Source organism: Episyrphus balteatus, chromosome 1, assembly GCF_945859705.1.
Source record: "Episyrphus balteatus chromosome 1, idEpiBalt1.1, whole genome shotgun sequence".
NCBI lineage: Eukaryota > Metazoa > Arthropoda > Insecta > Diptera > Syrphidae > Episyrphus > Episyrphus balteatus.
Window position 1 is genome coordinate 114969325 of NC_079134.1, and position 16747 is coordinate 114986071.

Below are 16747 nucleotides of genomic sequence, written 5' to 3' on the forward strand. Positions count from 1 at the left end.
ACACCATCACAACATCTCCATAATCTCCATAAAATCAACTCACACCAGGCAAACAACATACAACCTGAACAAAAAACACAAGAAACTATACATCTCCAGCAACAAATCCACTCCCACACAGAACAAACACACAACACCAAAATCTACACTTGGCAGTGCAGCAACAACAAAAACAGCGATTTATCCTCATTCATCGTCCCCAGTCGACATCCATGAAGAAACACCGCATTACCGAAAAGTGCAATCACCTCTTGCGAAGAAGGTTCAATCACCACCAGAGGTAGACCAACAGGACAGTCCACCTACAACATCACAATTCTCTGAAGACCATCTAAAATGGAATTCAAACCCGTTTTAAGACAATCATTATCCGTCACAATTAGACGCACCAGTTGACAATGAATTGAAATCTTCAACTTTTAAGTGGAACGAGGTGATGAGTCGATTTTTAGTCCACGAATACACCAAATTTATAAACTCAGTTGGGCCATTAAAAAAATTATGAAGTGGGCCCATGTAGCCAATTTGATAACTACGCGGTTTCAAACAAAATTAACAGGTACATTCATTCTCAGGCACTAGATTTATTTGGCAGCAGGCAGTATAGGCTAGGCATGGAAGGATCTTATTTTAAAAAAAACATGGATTACCGTCTACTACACGGTTATAATTGGACAGACCTAAAATGTCCCATCCAACATCCCTGCCCGTGTCGGAGAGCAAAAAGTATTCCGGGTTAACAGTCTTGGTCATTAGAAGGCCTTTCGGTATGTCTGTATGTGTATCTCTGCTCTACTTTGAGGGACCGCCAACGTCTGATGACGACGCTTACGTTCCCTCTCCATAGCCTTTTGAAGGATTGCCATTTTTGGCATTAAAATTAGGTAAGGAAGCTTCCAATACACTTTCCATCAACATCAATGCTTGCGTCCTAGCAGTTTCTGTCGATGTAGAGGCTGGCGTCTTAAGAGCCATGGTAGTGATAAGCGGACATAATCACAACCTCTCCCGAGGAATTGGCCCTTGACCGAATTTTTCTGAATTTTATTTTTCGAACCGCCATTCAGGTGGTCTTAAGACTTAACGCCGTCAATTCTACATCTGTTGTATATGAACCCCTCGTGGAGTAATTTGGGGGCTCCTCGCAGGCATGGAAAAGCCCATACAATTGTATCGAATTCGATACAAATGGGTTTGCTCGAGTACAAAAATACAATTTGTCTAAATTCGATACAATTTTTTAATCTGTGTCTTAAATATTCTTTTGCAATCTAATATTTAAAAAAAGAGGAAATCGAAAGTATTTAAAACGAAAGATCTTTTTGTTTAAGTTTTAATTTAGTTTCAGATTTTTTTTAACCAAAATAAATGTTACAATTTGAGTATAGTGACTTGTTTTTTTTTTTTAATATTTATAAAACTGACTGTAAACATTTTTTTTTGACATTTGACATCAGCAAAAATATTGAAAATGCTGTTCAAATTAGAGACTAATTAAGTCGAAATGCAAAACACTGAATTCACTCTGTTATAAATTCAGAAAAGAAAATGAAAACAATTTTCAAAGTACAGCATTAAGCCCGAAGGAAAAGTCATGTTAGTGTAGATTAAATTTCATGAAAATTAAAGAAAACACGTGTCTTTTCATAGAGGTTTGGTATTTATCGAATATTTAAGTTTGTAAAACTAATTTTAAGTTCAAAACTGAGCCATTACCTGAAAACCGAAATTGCACTTTTGGTCCCCACGATTTTGCATTTTTTTTTTTTAAATTTTTTAATACTTGTAGTCTTTTGTGAATATGTACTTTTTTCCATATTTATTCATACCGAAATTAAATAAAAATTACTCTTTTACGCAGAAAATAGCGAAATGTATATACGCAAAATTTTAGAGTAGGTATACTACTGGTAAATCCACTCTATTTAGAGGTCGGTCCTATGGATTCTGGGGAGGACCAATTATTGCTTATAAATATTGAATAACGGAGTTCAAAGATGCAAAGAACTCCCCCAAACAAATTTACTTCAGGGGTTACATCACAACCCCAAACAATACTATTGATGTTAAACACATCAGCGAAAAAGGGACCAAGAAAAATGAAGAGATCGACATTACAGATCAACAGAGTTCCATCGAAGACAAAGAGATAGACCAATCAAAATCAAAGAACTACTTTGAAGAATGACAAATTGAAATAGCGGCAAGAAAACAACTTGAAGTTCTAGTTCAAAGTCTTCAGCTGCAAGTGAAAAAACTCGAAGAGAAAGTTTCCTTACTTGACAAGAAAGATTCAGAGTCCACGCTTCAGTTAAGTCCAAAATATATTGAGCGTGAATATTAAACTGATGAAGAAGAGCTCTTGTTTGAAACTGAGAAAAAGAAAAATAAGCGTTACACAAAGAAACGTAAACGTAGTCCTGAGACTGGTTCAAGAAATGAGAAAAGCTCTAAAACCGAAAATAATAAAGAGTTGTTTACAGAAACTAAAGAAGCGAATAATGTGGTAGCTGTTGTTAAATCAAATTCTCACGCTAAAGGCAGCAAAAAAATTACACCACCACCAATTATGATCACAGGATTTCCAATTTTTGGAGATCTTAAGAAAATAATAGAAAATGTACTAAAAAAGCTTGCAAATACACATCGTACAACAAAGACAACTGGAAAGTCACAGTCGAAGAAGCCGACGAGTATAGATCTGTCACTGAAGAACTGAGCAAACACCAAATTCAATAGCAGTCATATGAGAACAAATCTACGAGGCCAATAAAAGCAGTAGCCAGACGTCTTCATCTTCATTCCTCGTGCTCTCCCGTGGAAGTAGTGGAAGATCTTGTACAAAAAGGCTTCCAAGCCCTTGATGCAGTCAATCTATTTAAGAATGAGACAATGAAAAACTCCTCTGGAGAATCGACGACAAGTAAGAGGTTACTACCTTTATTCATGCTAACTTTTGACACTAATGTCGTTTTCCAAAATTATGGGAGTGAATCACTCCTTTTTTGTGTAATTTTGGAATTTGTTCACAACAAATTTGACAGGTGGAGTGATTTGACGTTTTGCTTTGCATGTATTTGTGAATTGTTTTTGTTTATTTTTTTCTTCGAGTGATTTGTTTTGTTCTGCAAAAGAAAATAAATTTAATAAATTATTTCAAAATAAAATAAAATAAAAAAAAATAAAAAAAAGGTAACATTAAAATGGAAATGGAAATTAGTCTCGAAGACTGCGGAAGGGACGATGGAACCATCCTCTTCGTAGGGGATAATGTTTTCTTGGAACATGAAATAAGTAAGTTAATTATAAACAAATTAAGACAAATAGGTAAAAACAATTTTATTGCAGCTCACGCGACATTTTGTGTTCCTAAAGAACAAGTTAAAGCGTACTTCAACTTGGAGGAAAATTATTCGCAGCCGTATTTACCGTCATTGGGTAAGTAAGATAAATGATTAAAAAAATATTTTGATTTGTTGATGTTTTAATTGATTTAAATTGTTTTATAGATGCATTCCAAGCTGTGAACAGTGGTGAACATCAAGTTCCAGTTAAACAAGGAGTTCCAGTTGCAGAAGGTGGTGTCGATTCCCCAGATACACAAGGTAATTCAATGAAAGGGCAATTTCATGAAAAAGTGGACACGAATTTTGAACAAATCATGCAGACTTTTTTACTTTTTCCAATACCAAATTACTATTTACAAACGGGAACTCTTTATGCAATTTGGAAGAAAATATTCTTTGTTATATTCTCTTATGGATAGTAATTAAATTCATCAGGTAGTATAAATAAATCTAAAAGAATTTTTTGAAGCATAATTTTGCCAACTACAGAAGAATTTCACATGAACGTGATTGAAAAACAAGCCCTTATTTGCTATGGGCTTGTTTTTCAATCTAATAGTGACGATGACAACATCGCCTTGCAATGCTGATATAAATTAACATTTAAGCAAGCTTCGTTACACAATATTCGATTCTAACTTTATGAGATGTTATGTGGTAGGAATTGAAAGCTATTTACCAAGTAGCAATTGATGAAAGTGCAATGTTTCGTTGTTTAGTGTACAATTCGATTTTTTTGGTGAAAAGATATTAGAGAGAAATTTTTCCCAATACAATAGATCGAAAAAAAATGCTAATCGTGAACTAATTTGAACTAAGTTCAAGAGTTTACTGTAATGAACTAGTTCGTTCGCGAACGACACAAGCCTAACGTATACGAAATTTATGTAGAATTTTTCCACAAACTCGAATATTGTATTCACAATTTTAAAAATTTATATTTTCACCATTTTAAAGAGACGTTTTTGCACCAAATTCGCACCCGTGTGCCGACAGAGGGCTAAAATAAATAAAGATTCATTATTTCACAGAAAAAATTATAGTGTCGGACTCTTAAAACTCTTGTCCGATGTTAGAAACAAAGAAAAATGTTTTATTTAATTATGAAAGTAATTATTTCTATTAATATTAATATTATATATGAAAGTAATAGTTATGCTAAATTCATGAAGATTATTTTCGTATCAGTTTATATTAAAATTGACAAAAAAAAATATATTTATGTATTCGAAATTTTTGTAAATATAATTTATTGTTTTTTTTTAATTTATTTTTTTAGTATTTATTAATGTAAAACCTTTTTGCAGATTCTTTTAAATGGACAGAAGGCCAGACAATGTACTTATTGACCTTGTACGAAGAAAACATGAGTCAAGTAGGTCCATTAAAAGCCTTCAGGAACAAAAAAGTTATGTGGGAACATATAAGGCTCCTGTGCTGTAAGAAGTTCGACCGTTTCTTCAGCACCGACCAAATTATGGGGATATAAAACGGTGGTGAGGACCTTTAAGAGGGAGGTCGTCAACAACAGACAAGTGGTGCAGTGAGGGAACCATTGGGATATACGGAAGTCCTCGACAAAATAGTGTTGGCTGACGACTCCCTTCTACCAGAAATAAGCATGGGTCCGAAAAAAATAGCAAGGAAGGTGGTATTGTCGGGTAAGGCAACGATGTTAAACGATGACTTACCGAGCACAAGTGGGCAGGCGTCAGGTTCGCGCTCTGTACCGCCTTTACGGCCTTCCTTGCAGGAAAATGTAAAGATTCCTAGTTCGCCCTCCCTAAAAAGAAAAAGGCAACCTACTGTTCCGGAAATACTGGCCGATAAGTTTCTTGAAGAGAAGAAAAAAAGATTCGACGTACAATGTAACGACAAAAAACAAGACTGTGCCGACAAATAACGTAGGCACCAGGAATTTATAGTCTTTTAAAAAAATTGTTAAATAAAATCTAAATCGTAAGTAAAATTTTAAAAACTATCTGCTATCGCATTTCTCTTTATTACTCCCAAGCGTTGCAAAGCTGAATCACGTAAATGGATAGTGGGGCTTGGATCGGGTTCTGAAGTTGCATTCTGGGATTCGCTGATGTTTTCTTCTTCCGTCCAGACATCTCCTTCATCAATACAAATATTGTGCAAGACGCAACAGGCAATTATGAATTTACACATTCTTTCGACAGTGAAAAAATCGAGCTTAATTAACTGCCAAAATCTTGTTTTTAACAAACCAAAAGAATTTTCAATTTTGACACGAGTTTGGCTTAGTTTTTTGTTAAAAACTGTTTTTTTTTTCGTGTAATGTTACCATAATCCTTAAAGGGAGTTATGAGGTACTCTCTCAGAGGATAAGCAGCATCACCTAGCAAGTGATATTGCTTTCCACATATATCGGGGAGTTCATTGCTGATGAAGGAGAGCTGGAATATTCTTGCATCGTGAACTTTGCTTGGAAAACCGATGTGCACGTCTATAATTTTTTTATCTGCGTCACAAATTCCTTGCAAAGTCAAAGATAAAAGATCGTGTCTATTTATGTATGTAGATCTTATTTTGTTCGCCGGTTTTCTTATGTAAATATATATAAAATTTTTGAAACCAGCAATCTGAAAGCCATACCCAACAAACGCGGCTGAAAATAGCTTACAGTTTGTTGATAAGATAGATGAAAGTGAAATACCAATTGTAAGACTAAAAGAAATAAAAAGTATGTGTTTACATCAACTATCAAAGAAATGCCATTGAAAGCCTTCATAAAACTCATATATAATAAATGCATGCCTTAAGCAACGGTATGTCCCACACCATTGGAAAATTGCTGAAGTTATTGTCATACCCAAGCAAGGTAAGCCACCTACAGAAGTGACGTCCAATTATTGCAAAAGTTTTTGAAAAACTGCTTTTGAAGAGACTTAGCAAAATTATAGAAGAAAGAAGGTTAATCCCAAATCATCAGTTTGGTTTTAGAAATAAACATTCCACGATAGACCAAGTTCATAGAATAACGGATGTAATAGAAAAAGCATTAGAAGAAAAACAAGTATATTCTGCTATTTTCTTAGATGTTGCTCAAGCCTTTGACAAGGTTTGGCATGAGGGACTTGAGTACAAACTGCAAAGGGATCTTCCCAGACAGTACTATGAAATATTAAAATCGTACATCTCAGACCGATTGTTTAGAGTAAGGTACGATCAAGAATATTCGGAATTGAAGAAAATAGAAGCCGGTGTACCACAAGGAAGTGTCCTAGGTCCTACCCTGTATTTACTATACACAAGGGATATCCCAGTTGGGAATCACACCATAATGGCTACTTTTGCAGATGATACCGCAATTTTGGTACCCGACAAATGTGTCTCTAAGGCAGCAGGACCGAAAAATGGCGTATCAAACTCAATGAAACAAAATCTTCACATATAAACTTTACAAATAAAAAGATAAACAATATTCCAACATTCATTAATTATTATCAAGCTGTACCTTACGCCAATACGGCCAAACACCTTGGAATGACTTTGGATGCAAAGCTTAAGTGGAAAGAGCACATCAAAAAGAAAAGAGAAGAACTAAACTTTAAATATAGAAAAATGTACTGGTTACTTGGTAACAACTCTGATTTATCAACCCAAAACAAAATAATGCTGTATAATCAAGTACAATAGCCTGTTTAGACCTATGGTATCCAATTATGGGGCTGTACAAAGAAAACAAATACCGAAATCATCCAAAAATTCCAAAACAAAGTCCTTCGTGGAATAGTTAATGCACCTTGGTACATAAGAAATAGCGATCTACATTGTGACTTACAAATAGAAACGGTTACAGAAGTTGTTAAAAAATACGCTGTATCGCATAATCAGAGACTGCAAAGTCATACCAATTCTGAAATGGTATCCGTCTTGAATACAAGAAACCATGTTCTGAAATTAAGAAAAACCAAGCCTCATGAGCTTATGGTCTAAAAAAACATGGGAAAGTATTAAAAGTTTAAACTTCCAACAAAGTGATTTTACAAAGTTAAGAAAGAAAAATCTGATGTCGATCTCTCAAGATTGGTCCTGATAAAGAGGTGGTTTTAGTGGTTAAGAGTCCCACACTACTTGGTGTCGAATACTGCCAAGTGTCTTTTGAAGATTTCCTCCTGTCAAAAAAAAAAATAAAATTTCTCGTGTGAAAAACATATTTCAATACAATTGTATCCATTTCAGTATAATCCAAATTAAATTTTCAGTACAATTAAAAAATGTAATTTTCCATCCTTGGCTCCTCGTTGTGAATTAACAAATGTTGTCATCGCAAATTTAAAAGTTTAAATAAAAATCTTCAGTTCCAAGAACGTGGGTTTATTCTCTACAGAGACTTGCAAGATAAATAAAATCAAAATAAATTTTACTTGAAAAAAAATGGCGTCCTCCCATGGCTGATTTAAAATATCTCAGTAATTATAAGTCTTATGCCGATTTCACGAGGGACTTTTAAACATTTTAATGGGCTTTTAAGCCCAGTACGCAGATCACGCTAAACTAAATTTTATCTCGACAATTTTTATCTCTACACGCGTTCGCTAAAAGCCAAGATAAATTTAAATTTAAAAATAACGGGTGAATCACAGTTTCATTTACTTATACCAGCTTACATTCAATATTACATTACATATTTTTTTTACCTGCAGAATACCTTTTTTACGCTCTCATTTTGTTTTATTCCTCTTCTTTTATATATTACAAGGTTTTTTTTGCCTCTTATTCCTTGAAGCAACAACAACAACCACAAAAATGTCAAAATTTATCTGTGAAAAAATGCGCTGAGCATTATTTCGCGAGCTAAATTGAGTGGAGACTTTTTGCAAAAGTAGTAGGGAACTGCGTACTACCTGGCTAAAAATCCTCGCTAAAATTTATCTTTGGAGGAAATTTGTATGAAAGATACATTTTAGCGCGATCTGCGTACTAGGCTTTAAACTTTAAAATAGGATTTTTTGGTTTCACCAAGCACTTTTAAATTAAACTAGCTTTTAAACACCTTTATAAACTAAATGCACATTTTTGGCTCATTAAATTTTAAAATTAAATTATAGATTATGACAAATTTGAGTTCCAAATCAGAGTCCGACTTTCAAAAGCATTTGTGAAGCAGTGTTGTTGTGTTTGTTTGACCAAAATGTTGCATATCAGAACTCATTTTTTAATTAATATTATCTACTCTTATAAAAGAAATATTTAAAATTAACTTTATTTTATATATGTAACTTAAAAAATGATAAAGCAAATACATTCAACTTTGAATGCAGCTTCATTTTGCCAACGTAGGGATCTGGAAGAAGAGTAAACGCAGACTTTCAAATGGTCCCTTATAATTTTTCCAAAATTATTTGGAAGGAATTGATGAGAATGTTGAATGGGATAATGAGTTCGAGGGCATATTTTCTCTCCATTCACCCATCACCAGCACACCATTATCGTCATAACTATCGCCGTATTTTGGGGGACAGTAAGAAGCTCTGTTGGTTCGCATTAAAAAAATGAGTAGGTAGCAGCAGTCGTCCTTGCAATTGCAAAACACAGTCCTTGCAAGGGAAATGAATTTTGAGCAGAAGATGCCAAAACTGTTTTCTACACATCGCATCGCCTAGCTCTACTGATCCTATAGTTGGCAATTTGTTCACTGTCTTCCAGTCGTATTGGCTTTCTCGGGACATACAAATTGCTTTATTACTCGCTCACAGAGCGGGAAAGCATAGTCAGCAACAAAGAAGTACGGAAGTTTCTCTCTTGCAACATTCATGTCTGGTGGAAAATTTAACTCATCCGTGAGAATTTTTTTCCTAATCTCGTAAGGGAGGATCGACAAGAAAAACTGAAGAATAGAATGAACGAAGAAAAACGCGAACGTCATAAAGAGCGAATGGATGCAGTTCTCAGTCTTAATTAAAGTCCTCAAAGCAAATGTGAAAACTATTTCGGATTCAAACAAAGATAAGAAGCAAAATGTTTCAAAAAGTATTCCGTTCATGTTTCTAAATGGTGTAAATTGACTGAAATGACCTTTGTTCCTTGGAATTCATGAAAAAGTTCTGAGTCCTCTAAGCAATTCCAAGAAATTTCCATTTAAGATGGATGTTTTGCAAGACAAATTGATCCTTGGAAACTCCCTTTGAAAAAAGTCAATATATTACGAAATGAAAAGTAAAAACAAGATTCTCATAGTAACTGTATCATTTTTATTTATTAACCTTTTTATAAACTTTCTGCGGTAGCATTTCTTTTCAGCTGTCCATAGTGCGTTATCATTGAGTCTACTACTGAGTCCTCAGATTCCGAACTGGTTCCTTCCTGTGCTTCGATATCTTGAGAGCTCGTGTTTTCCTCCCAAACATCTCCCTTCGTAATGTATAGGTTGTGGAGCACACAACATGCCAGTGTAAACTTAGCCATTTTTTGGACTTTTCAACAGTCAAGGCGCACCAATTGTCTAAATCGTTGCTATAGCAAGCCAAAGCAATTTTCGATTTTGACAAGAGTTTGACAGTGAATTTTGTTGTCTCCATAGTCCCTGTATGGAGTTAGCAAGTATTACCTCAGGGGATAAGCAGCATCACCAAGTAGGTGATACTGCTTATCGCAAATGCCAGCAATTCTTTTCATAAATTGGTGACATTGTAAAAATACGGGAATCGTGGATCTTGCTCGGTGGTCGGTGGGCCCACGTACACGTCTTAAAATTTTGTGTCTGCAATACAGATACCCTGTTAAGTGATGGAAATAAGCCCGTGCCGGTTCACATATGTGGACCTAATTTTATGGGCTGGGTTACGGATGTATATGTAGCACCCGTCTATGCAACCCAAAACATTTTTAAAACCTGCAAGCTTAAATAATTGAGTATTTGTATGAAAATAGTAATATCTTAGTTCGATTACCTTTTCAAACTCGCTGCTCTCTTTTCCGAATTCGTCCCTGGCATTTTAATGTAATCCGGTGAAATTTCGAATAGGAACTCTAAAAATGCCGTTTAGTTTAAATAAGCGCTTAACAGGGTCAAATCAAACAAATTTGATACTTCCCAGTACGTATTTTTGCTACCCGCAAACCTTAGAACAAAAAAGAAAATGTGTTGAAGCTACGATTTGAGAAAAGGATTTGATTGAAATATAAAATAAAATAAAATGATGACATACCATAGAAATGAAAGACACTGTACTTTAGCGCTTGTTTGTGGCTTTCCTCCGGGCATTGTTCTTCTTTTAAAATACTTGGAGCACTCAAACTTCTGCGTTAAAACTGCAGCAGTTTGCCGAGACACCCTAAAATGACGTCGAAACTAAAACACAAGAAAATCAATATTTACTATATTTAATCACAAATATTACTACTTCTTCATCTGTGTTGTTCAAAACTACATCCTGGACAAAATTTTTCACAGAGTGTCTTTCATTCCTGTCTTTGAAGAATCCGTCCAACTCTACACAATCTCCATCCGAATCAGTTGTAAAAAAACTGTCTGTATCTGAAGTAGAAGAAGATGACGATGAAGACGAAACTAACTCGCTCATCACCATTAATAAATTTGCATCATCCATCTTTTAACTTTTTTAATAATATCTTTTTAACACATTCAATTTAAAGCGACCGAGTAGCTACAACGTCAATCAACAAATAAAACATCAAAAAATTCACGTTTTAGGTTTCCCACATGTCACTTTTTGAAAGTGTGTGGAGAGTCTGTGTGCAAATAGATGTTAATCTTGATAAAAATCCAGATTCAGATTTTTGAATCACAGATTCATTTTTTTTTTAAATCTTAAGACGCAAATAGATCATGAAATCTGAGATTTTTCCACTATTTCCTCTCTTCGCCCCCTCCCCCCCCCCCTTTCAGCTGTCAGATTCACAAATCTCATTCTGAATCTCGTCAATATAAAACGACATCAGTTTTGTGTCCTATATTTTTATTTGATCGAAGAAGCTTAATTATTTTGCTCCAAGGTATTTGATCAATTGGATTGGTAAATGAGAAAACAAAATTATTTAATTGCTCTAAGTTTTTTGGTTATATTTGCATTGTAAAAGCGAACTTAAAAAACATAAAAAAACTATCAAGCACCAGCTTATCGAGAGTTCAAAAGATTTGAATTTATCAACATTTTCCAAGAAACACCACACCAAAAATCTGTAAAAAAGGCAGAGTTGAAGCTCTCAGCTTTTTTCTTAGAGCATAATGTTGCGACCTCAATAGGTGATCCCACTTCTTAAGAAAACTTTCAAGGACTCAAAAATTTCCTAGGATATTGAATAACAATATGAAGAAGAAAATGTTCTGCAATCAACACGAATATTTTGTGTAAAATAGAATTTGAAAAAGTCATAGTGGAGTAAAATTTGATTTATACCTCGGAATCCAGGGAAAGTCGATGAATCTGTAAAACGAGTTTAGGGTTGCATTTTTAAAAGGTCAAAATAAGAAAGTTAAAAAAAAATTTCACCGCTCTCGATTACAACAATTTTTAAAGACCGTTTGCAGAAGATTATGTCATTCCGTATGAAATCGTTCAATCGGAGTTGCTGTCTCATTTAAGATTTTATACAAACTTTGTCAGGATGTTCTTTAGGACTGTAATGAACAGTGCCGGATCAGCCTCAAGGCAAACTAGGCAGCTGCATAGGGGCCCCACTTTAGCTAGGGGCCCCAGAAAAACTTTAGCAAATCATAAAAACATTAGCCCCGTTCCATTGGAGGTGGTTAGTCATGAGTAGATCTAGTACCTACTATAAATAACACAATCTTCTACTCACGGAGATAGGAATGTGTATTTGTTGAACTAGATTTCTACTCAGGAGTAAACTACCACCTTCAAAATAACAGGGCTATTGTATATATGTATGCATGTTTTTATAATGAATTATGACTCCCATCCCATCCTGAAGGGCCCAACCCAGCGATGCCAGATTGAGGGATTTTTTCCCGTTTGTGAAAACACCCCAAGCCACCTATACCACCTATGAGACGAAAGCTTGAACGAAAAAAAAAACTATTTTTGACTGCGCATTTCATCAGTTCTATTGAAAAGTTTTTTAATTTGTGGAAATAACATTTTCAAGATATAAATATATTAATCAGAAATGGACTTGATGGAAATGAGACTGCACTGAAAGCTTTAAATTAAAAAAAGAACTATCAAAATCGGTTCGCCCAGTCGAGAGTTCTGAGGCAACAAGCAAAGAAAGAAAAACACTCGAATTTAGACCCTCCACGCTCCACCTTTTTAGAAGTGACAGCAAATTTTAAGAGTGGAGGTTCAACCAAAATGAAAGTACCGACATATGCAGTTTTATAGCCTTATGCATTATAATAACGAATTAAAATATCTGGCAGCTTCAAGTCGCGGCTTCATGTTGTTTTTAAGGGGTTCACAAAAGTTACTTTCCAACTCATATGAATAGATTAAATTCGTACTTTTTCATATTCTAAATATAGAAACTGATGCTATGTCATTTCCTTTAAGCCTGAAAACATCAATCTTGATAATGCGATCAATAGAACTAAAAAACACATTCTTTTATTTATAAAGACCTACATACAGATGCTGGGATCCGATTTTTTTTTTTAAGATTGACACACTCCAAAATTGGAAGTAAATAGCAGAAGAGGCGTAACGAAGTCTGTCGGGTCAGCTAGTCAATCTATATAGGGCTGCCAGACGTCCCGATTTCGGTGGGACAGTACCGACTTTTGGACCCTGTGTCCCTGTCCCGATATCTGTCCCAATTTTGTCCCGACAATCCATTTTCGTTCGAAAACTTTGGGAAGAATATAAAAGTGACTGGTATATAAAAATAAATGAATTACATTAGACATTTCCTTATAGCCTGTTTTCACTAGAGCTCAAATGAGATAATTTATAAAATGAGGTTAGTTCAGATTCAAATTCAATTTTCAAGATTTTTCAGATTTCAAATTCAATTTTTTTTTTCTATAGAACATGCCCTCTTTTTATTACACGTGTGTAAAGTAAAATGATTGGTCCATTATTTTTTAAAATTTTTTTTTAAAATTTTTAAAATTTTAAACATAAAAAGCTTTAAGCTTCAATTTATTGATTGGGCAGGTTCAGAAATATTAGGGACTAAATATTTAGGTAATTTCTCGATCTCTGATTGGTCAACTGTCAAAAAAAATCCTTCCAATTTAGGTAATCTTGTTGGAAAGCTGACTGGAAAGTTAGGCAAGAAAATTTTCCCTAAAAATTTAGGAAAGTTTTTTTTGTCAACATGACAGCTACCTAATTGTTTTTAATTTCAGAATTACGTAAACAGAATTAAATCTATTTGGGTGAAAAAACGAGTAAAAAGTGCATTATCAATTTACTCAAATTTCCGTTCAGAAAATGACGTTGCCTAAATATTTAGTCCGTAATATTTCCTGAACGTGCCCATTCTCCATTATACAGGGTGTCCCACAGTCACCGCCCCAAATGAAAACCATGGATTCCTGAGGTCATTTGAAGTCGAAAAACTTAAGAGGTAATTTTCTCGTTTTCGTCCCGTTTTCGAGTTACCACGGTTTTTATGATTTTTGCTCTCTTGTCCTTTAACTGGCCTTATCTTTGCCAAACTAAGTTTGATTTGAAAGATTTTTTTTACAACCAATCAAGAATTTATTACAGTTTAAGTTTGTCTCAAAACTTTTTTTTCTGCGGACAACCGTTTTTCCACAATTTTGCATCAAACACAATTTTCTTCGTTTTTTAAGTTGTTTTTTACACTTTCATATCATTTAAGTCAAAAAAACACGTTAATGAGTATTTATTTTTTGTCCTTTTTCTTAAAGCCCAGTTTATTTTCATAAAAAAAAAATAAGTTTTATTTCATAAAAAAGGCTACTGAAAGTAATTAAAAAAAAATAAACAAACTGAGTGAATTAAAAAAAAATAATTTTTAAATAAAAAATTGATTTAAATAAATTAAATTTTTTTCTGAGCTTTATCGATTTGTTCTTTTCTTAATCACAATAGCTCAGAAAAAGTTTTTAATTCATTTAAATCAATTTTTTATTTAAAAATTATTTTTTTTTTAATTCACTCAGTTCGTTTATTTTTTTTTAATTACTTTCAATAGCCTTTTTTTTGAAATAAAACTTATTTTTTTTATGAAAATAAACTTGGCTTTAAGAAAAAGGACAAAAAATTAATACTCATTAACGTGTTTTTTTGGCTTAAATGATATGAAAGTGTAAAAAACAACTTAAAAAACGAAGAACATTGTGTTTGATGCAAAATTGTGGAAAAACGGTTGTCCGCAGAAAAAAAAATTTGAGGCAAACTTAAACTGTAATAAATTCTTGATTGGTTGTAAAAAAAATCTTTCAAATCAAACTTAGTTTGGCAAAGATAAGGCCAGTTAAAGGACAAGAGAGCAAAAATCATAAAAACCGTGGTAACTCGAAAACGGGACGAAAACGAGAAAATTACCTCTTAAGTTTTTCGACTTCAAATGACCTCAGGAATCCATGGTTTTCATTTGGGGCGGTGACTGTGGGACACCCTGTATATTTAAAGCCCACATTAAAAATTAAAAAAAAAAACTGTCAAATCACATATAATTTTTAAAACTTCCTCTTTCATTTTGACAACGTTAAATTTAATGGAAATGGTTATTTTAATTTCTTATGGATAAAGACATTGTTACTTCTCTTTAGATTTAGTTTTCAAAAAATTGAATTTTTACCAATAATTGGTTCATAACGTCTATAAAAAAAAGTTGGGTGGTAGGGTGTTTTTTCGCGGACAAGAGGGAGGGGAAGAAGGTCAAAAATATACTGAAAAAAATTTAATTGGAGCGGAAAAGTTTTTACCATAAGAAAATAGCATTTATTTTGAATTTGAATTTTTTAACTTTTAATGAAAATTTTATGTTTAAAGCTCGTTAGTAGATTTAACATAAATAATAACAAACATTTAGAGCTCGTTGCCCATTAATGCATTTTTTGGTTTTTTTTTATTACATGGGAGTTTATATATATAGGTAATCTTGCATAAAATTAAAAAAGTTTTGAACAAGATATCGGATATTCTAAATTGTATAGGTAAATGACATTTTTTTGAACAATATATCTACACCTCTTATGAAAGTGGTAAAAGAATATTTAATTCCATCGAAATAGATCAGGAACTCCTTTAGTGCTTTAATGTCGTCGCCTATGCCGATCAGAAAAGGTTGAATGTTCGATGATCGGCTTTTTAGATGTTCCAACTGGTCGTCCACTTCTTGAAGGATTTTGCAAGTGAAGAGAAAAGCTTCCTGTGAGTCTTTTATGGTATATTTAACTGTAGACTTTTTCCCGTTTATGTCCTTTAAAACTATTTTTTGTGTGGGACTTAAGTACCCATGCATTATATGCATAAGGACAGCATCTTTGGAATCTGAAAGAAAACAGAAAAAAAAAAAACAAAAAAAGTTAGAATGGTTTAAGAAACAAAAATATTTTTTTTTAAATAAAATTAGCAATAAAATCAAAGCTCAAAGGGTACTTACTTTCCTCTATGTTGTCGTTCATCCACTCTTCGAGAAGGTTAACCAACCGCCTATCCTTAATGTTTTGATCTTTTGCCAAAAATATGCCTATATGTTTACTATGTCCCGACCATTTGTCCAGAATTGAAGACGCCGCTGAATGGAGGATGTTAAATTCCATTTCAATTATAATTTCCCATACCTTTAGTTGCCGCGGCAGCCGTTGATTGTATAATTTCCACTGTTGATTTTTAAATACTGGTATTTTTTAATGTTTTTATTGTTTTTTTTTCACAACACTATTTTTGTATATAATTTCATTTGTTTTTTCCACACCACTTCCTTTTTTTTACAAGACTTTATTTAGTTTATACTTTTCCGCATACGTGTTCTCACTTTGAAATTCGAATATAAACTGTGAACTCTGATCTGATCTAATCTATCCCAGCAAACATTTCCCTTCAGAACTGAATCATAATTCATAGAACAAAACCTTCATTTATGAATTCAGTTCTGAACCTTTTTGAGTCCTTTCTCCTGGGTAGCGTGGCAACACATTCGAATCATTTTCATGGTTCATTAATGGTCTTACTCTACTCACGGCAACGTAAATATGACATTCACTAAATGTGAATAAAAGTGAACGCACCCAAGATATACCTTTTTTGAGGTTTTACTTGTGCGCATTCACATTATGTGAAGGAAAATTGAACCTTTTTTCAGACATTCATATTTGATCCAGAAAAGTTAATGTCTTCGAATAAAAAATATTCTTCAAATAAACTGGACGTTTAGTGAACAAAAAAACAAACAAACAAAAAAAGGGAAGGGAAAAGTGGAAGGGTGTTTTGTCGTGGACAAAAGGGAGGGGGTGAAGGTCAAAAATATAC

At 33.6% G+C, this 16747-nt stretch overlaps 1 protein-coding gene and 2 pseudogenes across 1 annotated transcript; 1 reads left to right on the plus strand and 2 right to left on the minus strand.

Annotated features, from left to right (window-relative positions):
- The first annotated feature begins 1474 nt into the window (after positions 1-1474).
- Positions 1475-4836, plus strand: LOC129906578 (uncharacterized). The gene is made up of 4 exons (XM_055982390.1): positions 1475-3294; positions 3349-3438; positions 3510-3605; positions 4655-4836. The coding sequence occupies exons 1-4, from the start codon at positions 3204-3206 to the stop codon at positions 4834-4836; spliced, it is 459 nt and encodes a 152-aa protein (XP_055838365.1). The 5' UTR covers positions 1475-3203.
- Positions 4837-5110: 274 nt separating this feature from the next.
- LOC129909973 (putative nuclease HARBI1) lies at positions 5111-9132 on the minus strand (annotated as a pseudogene).
- Positions 9133-9354: 222 nt separating this feature from the next.
- LOC129909979 (putative nuclease HARBI1) lies at positions 9355-10927 on the minus strand (annotated as a pseudogene).
- Positions 10928-16747: the final 5820 nt, after the last annotated feature.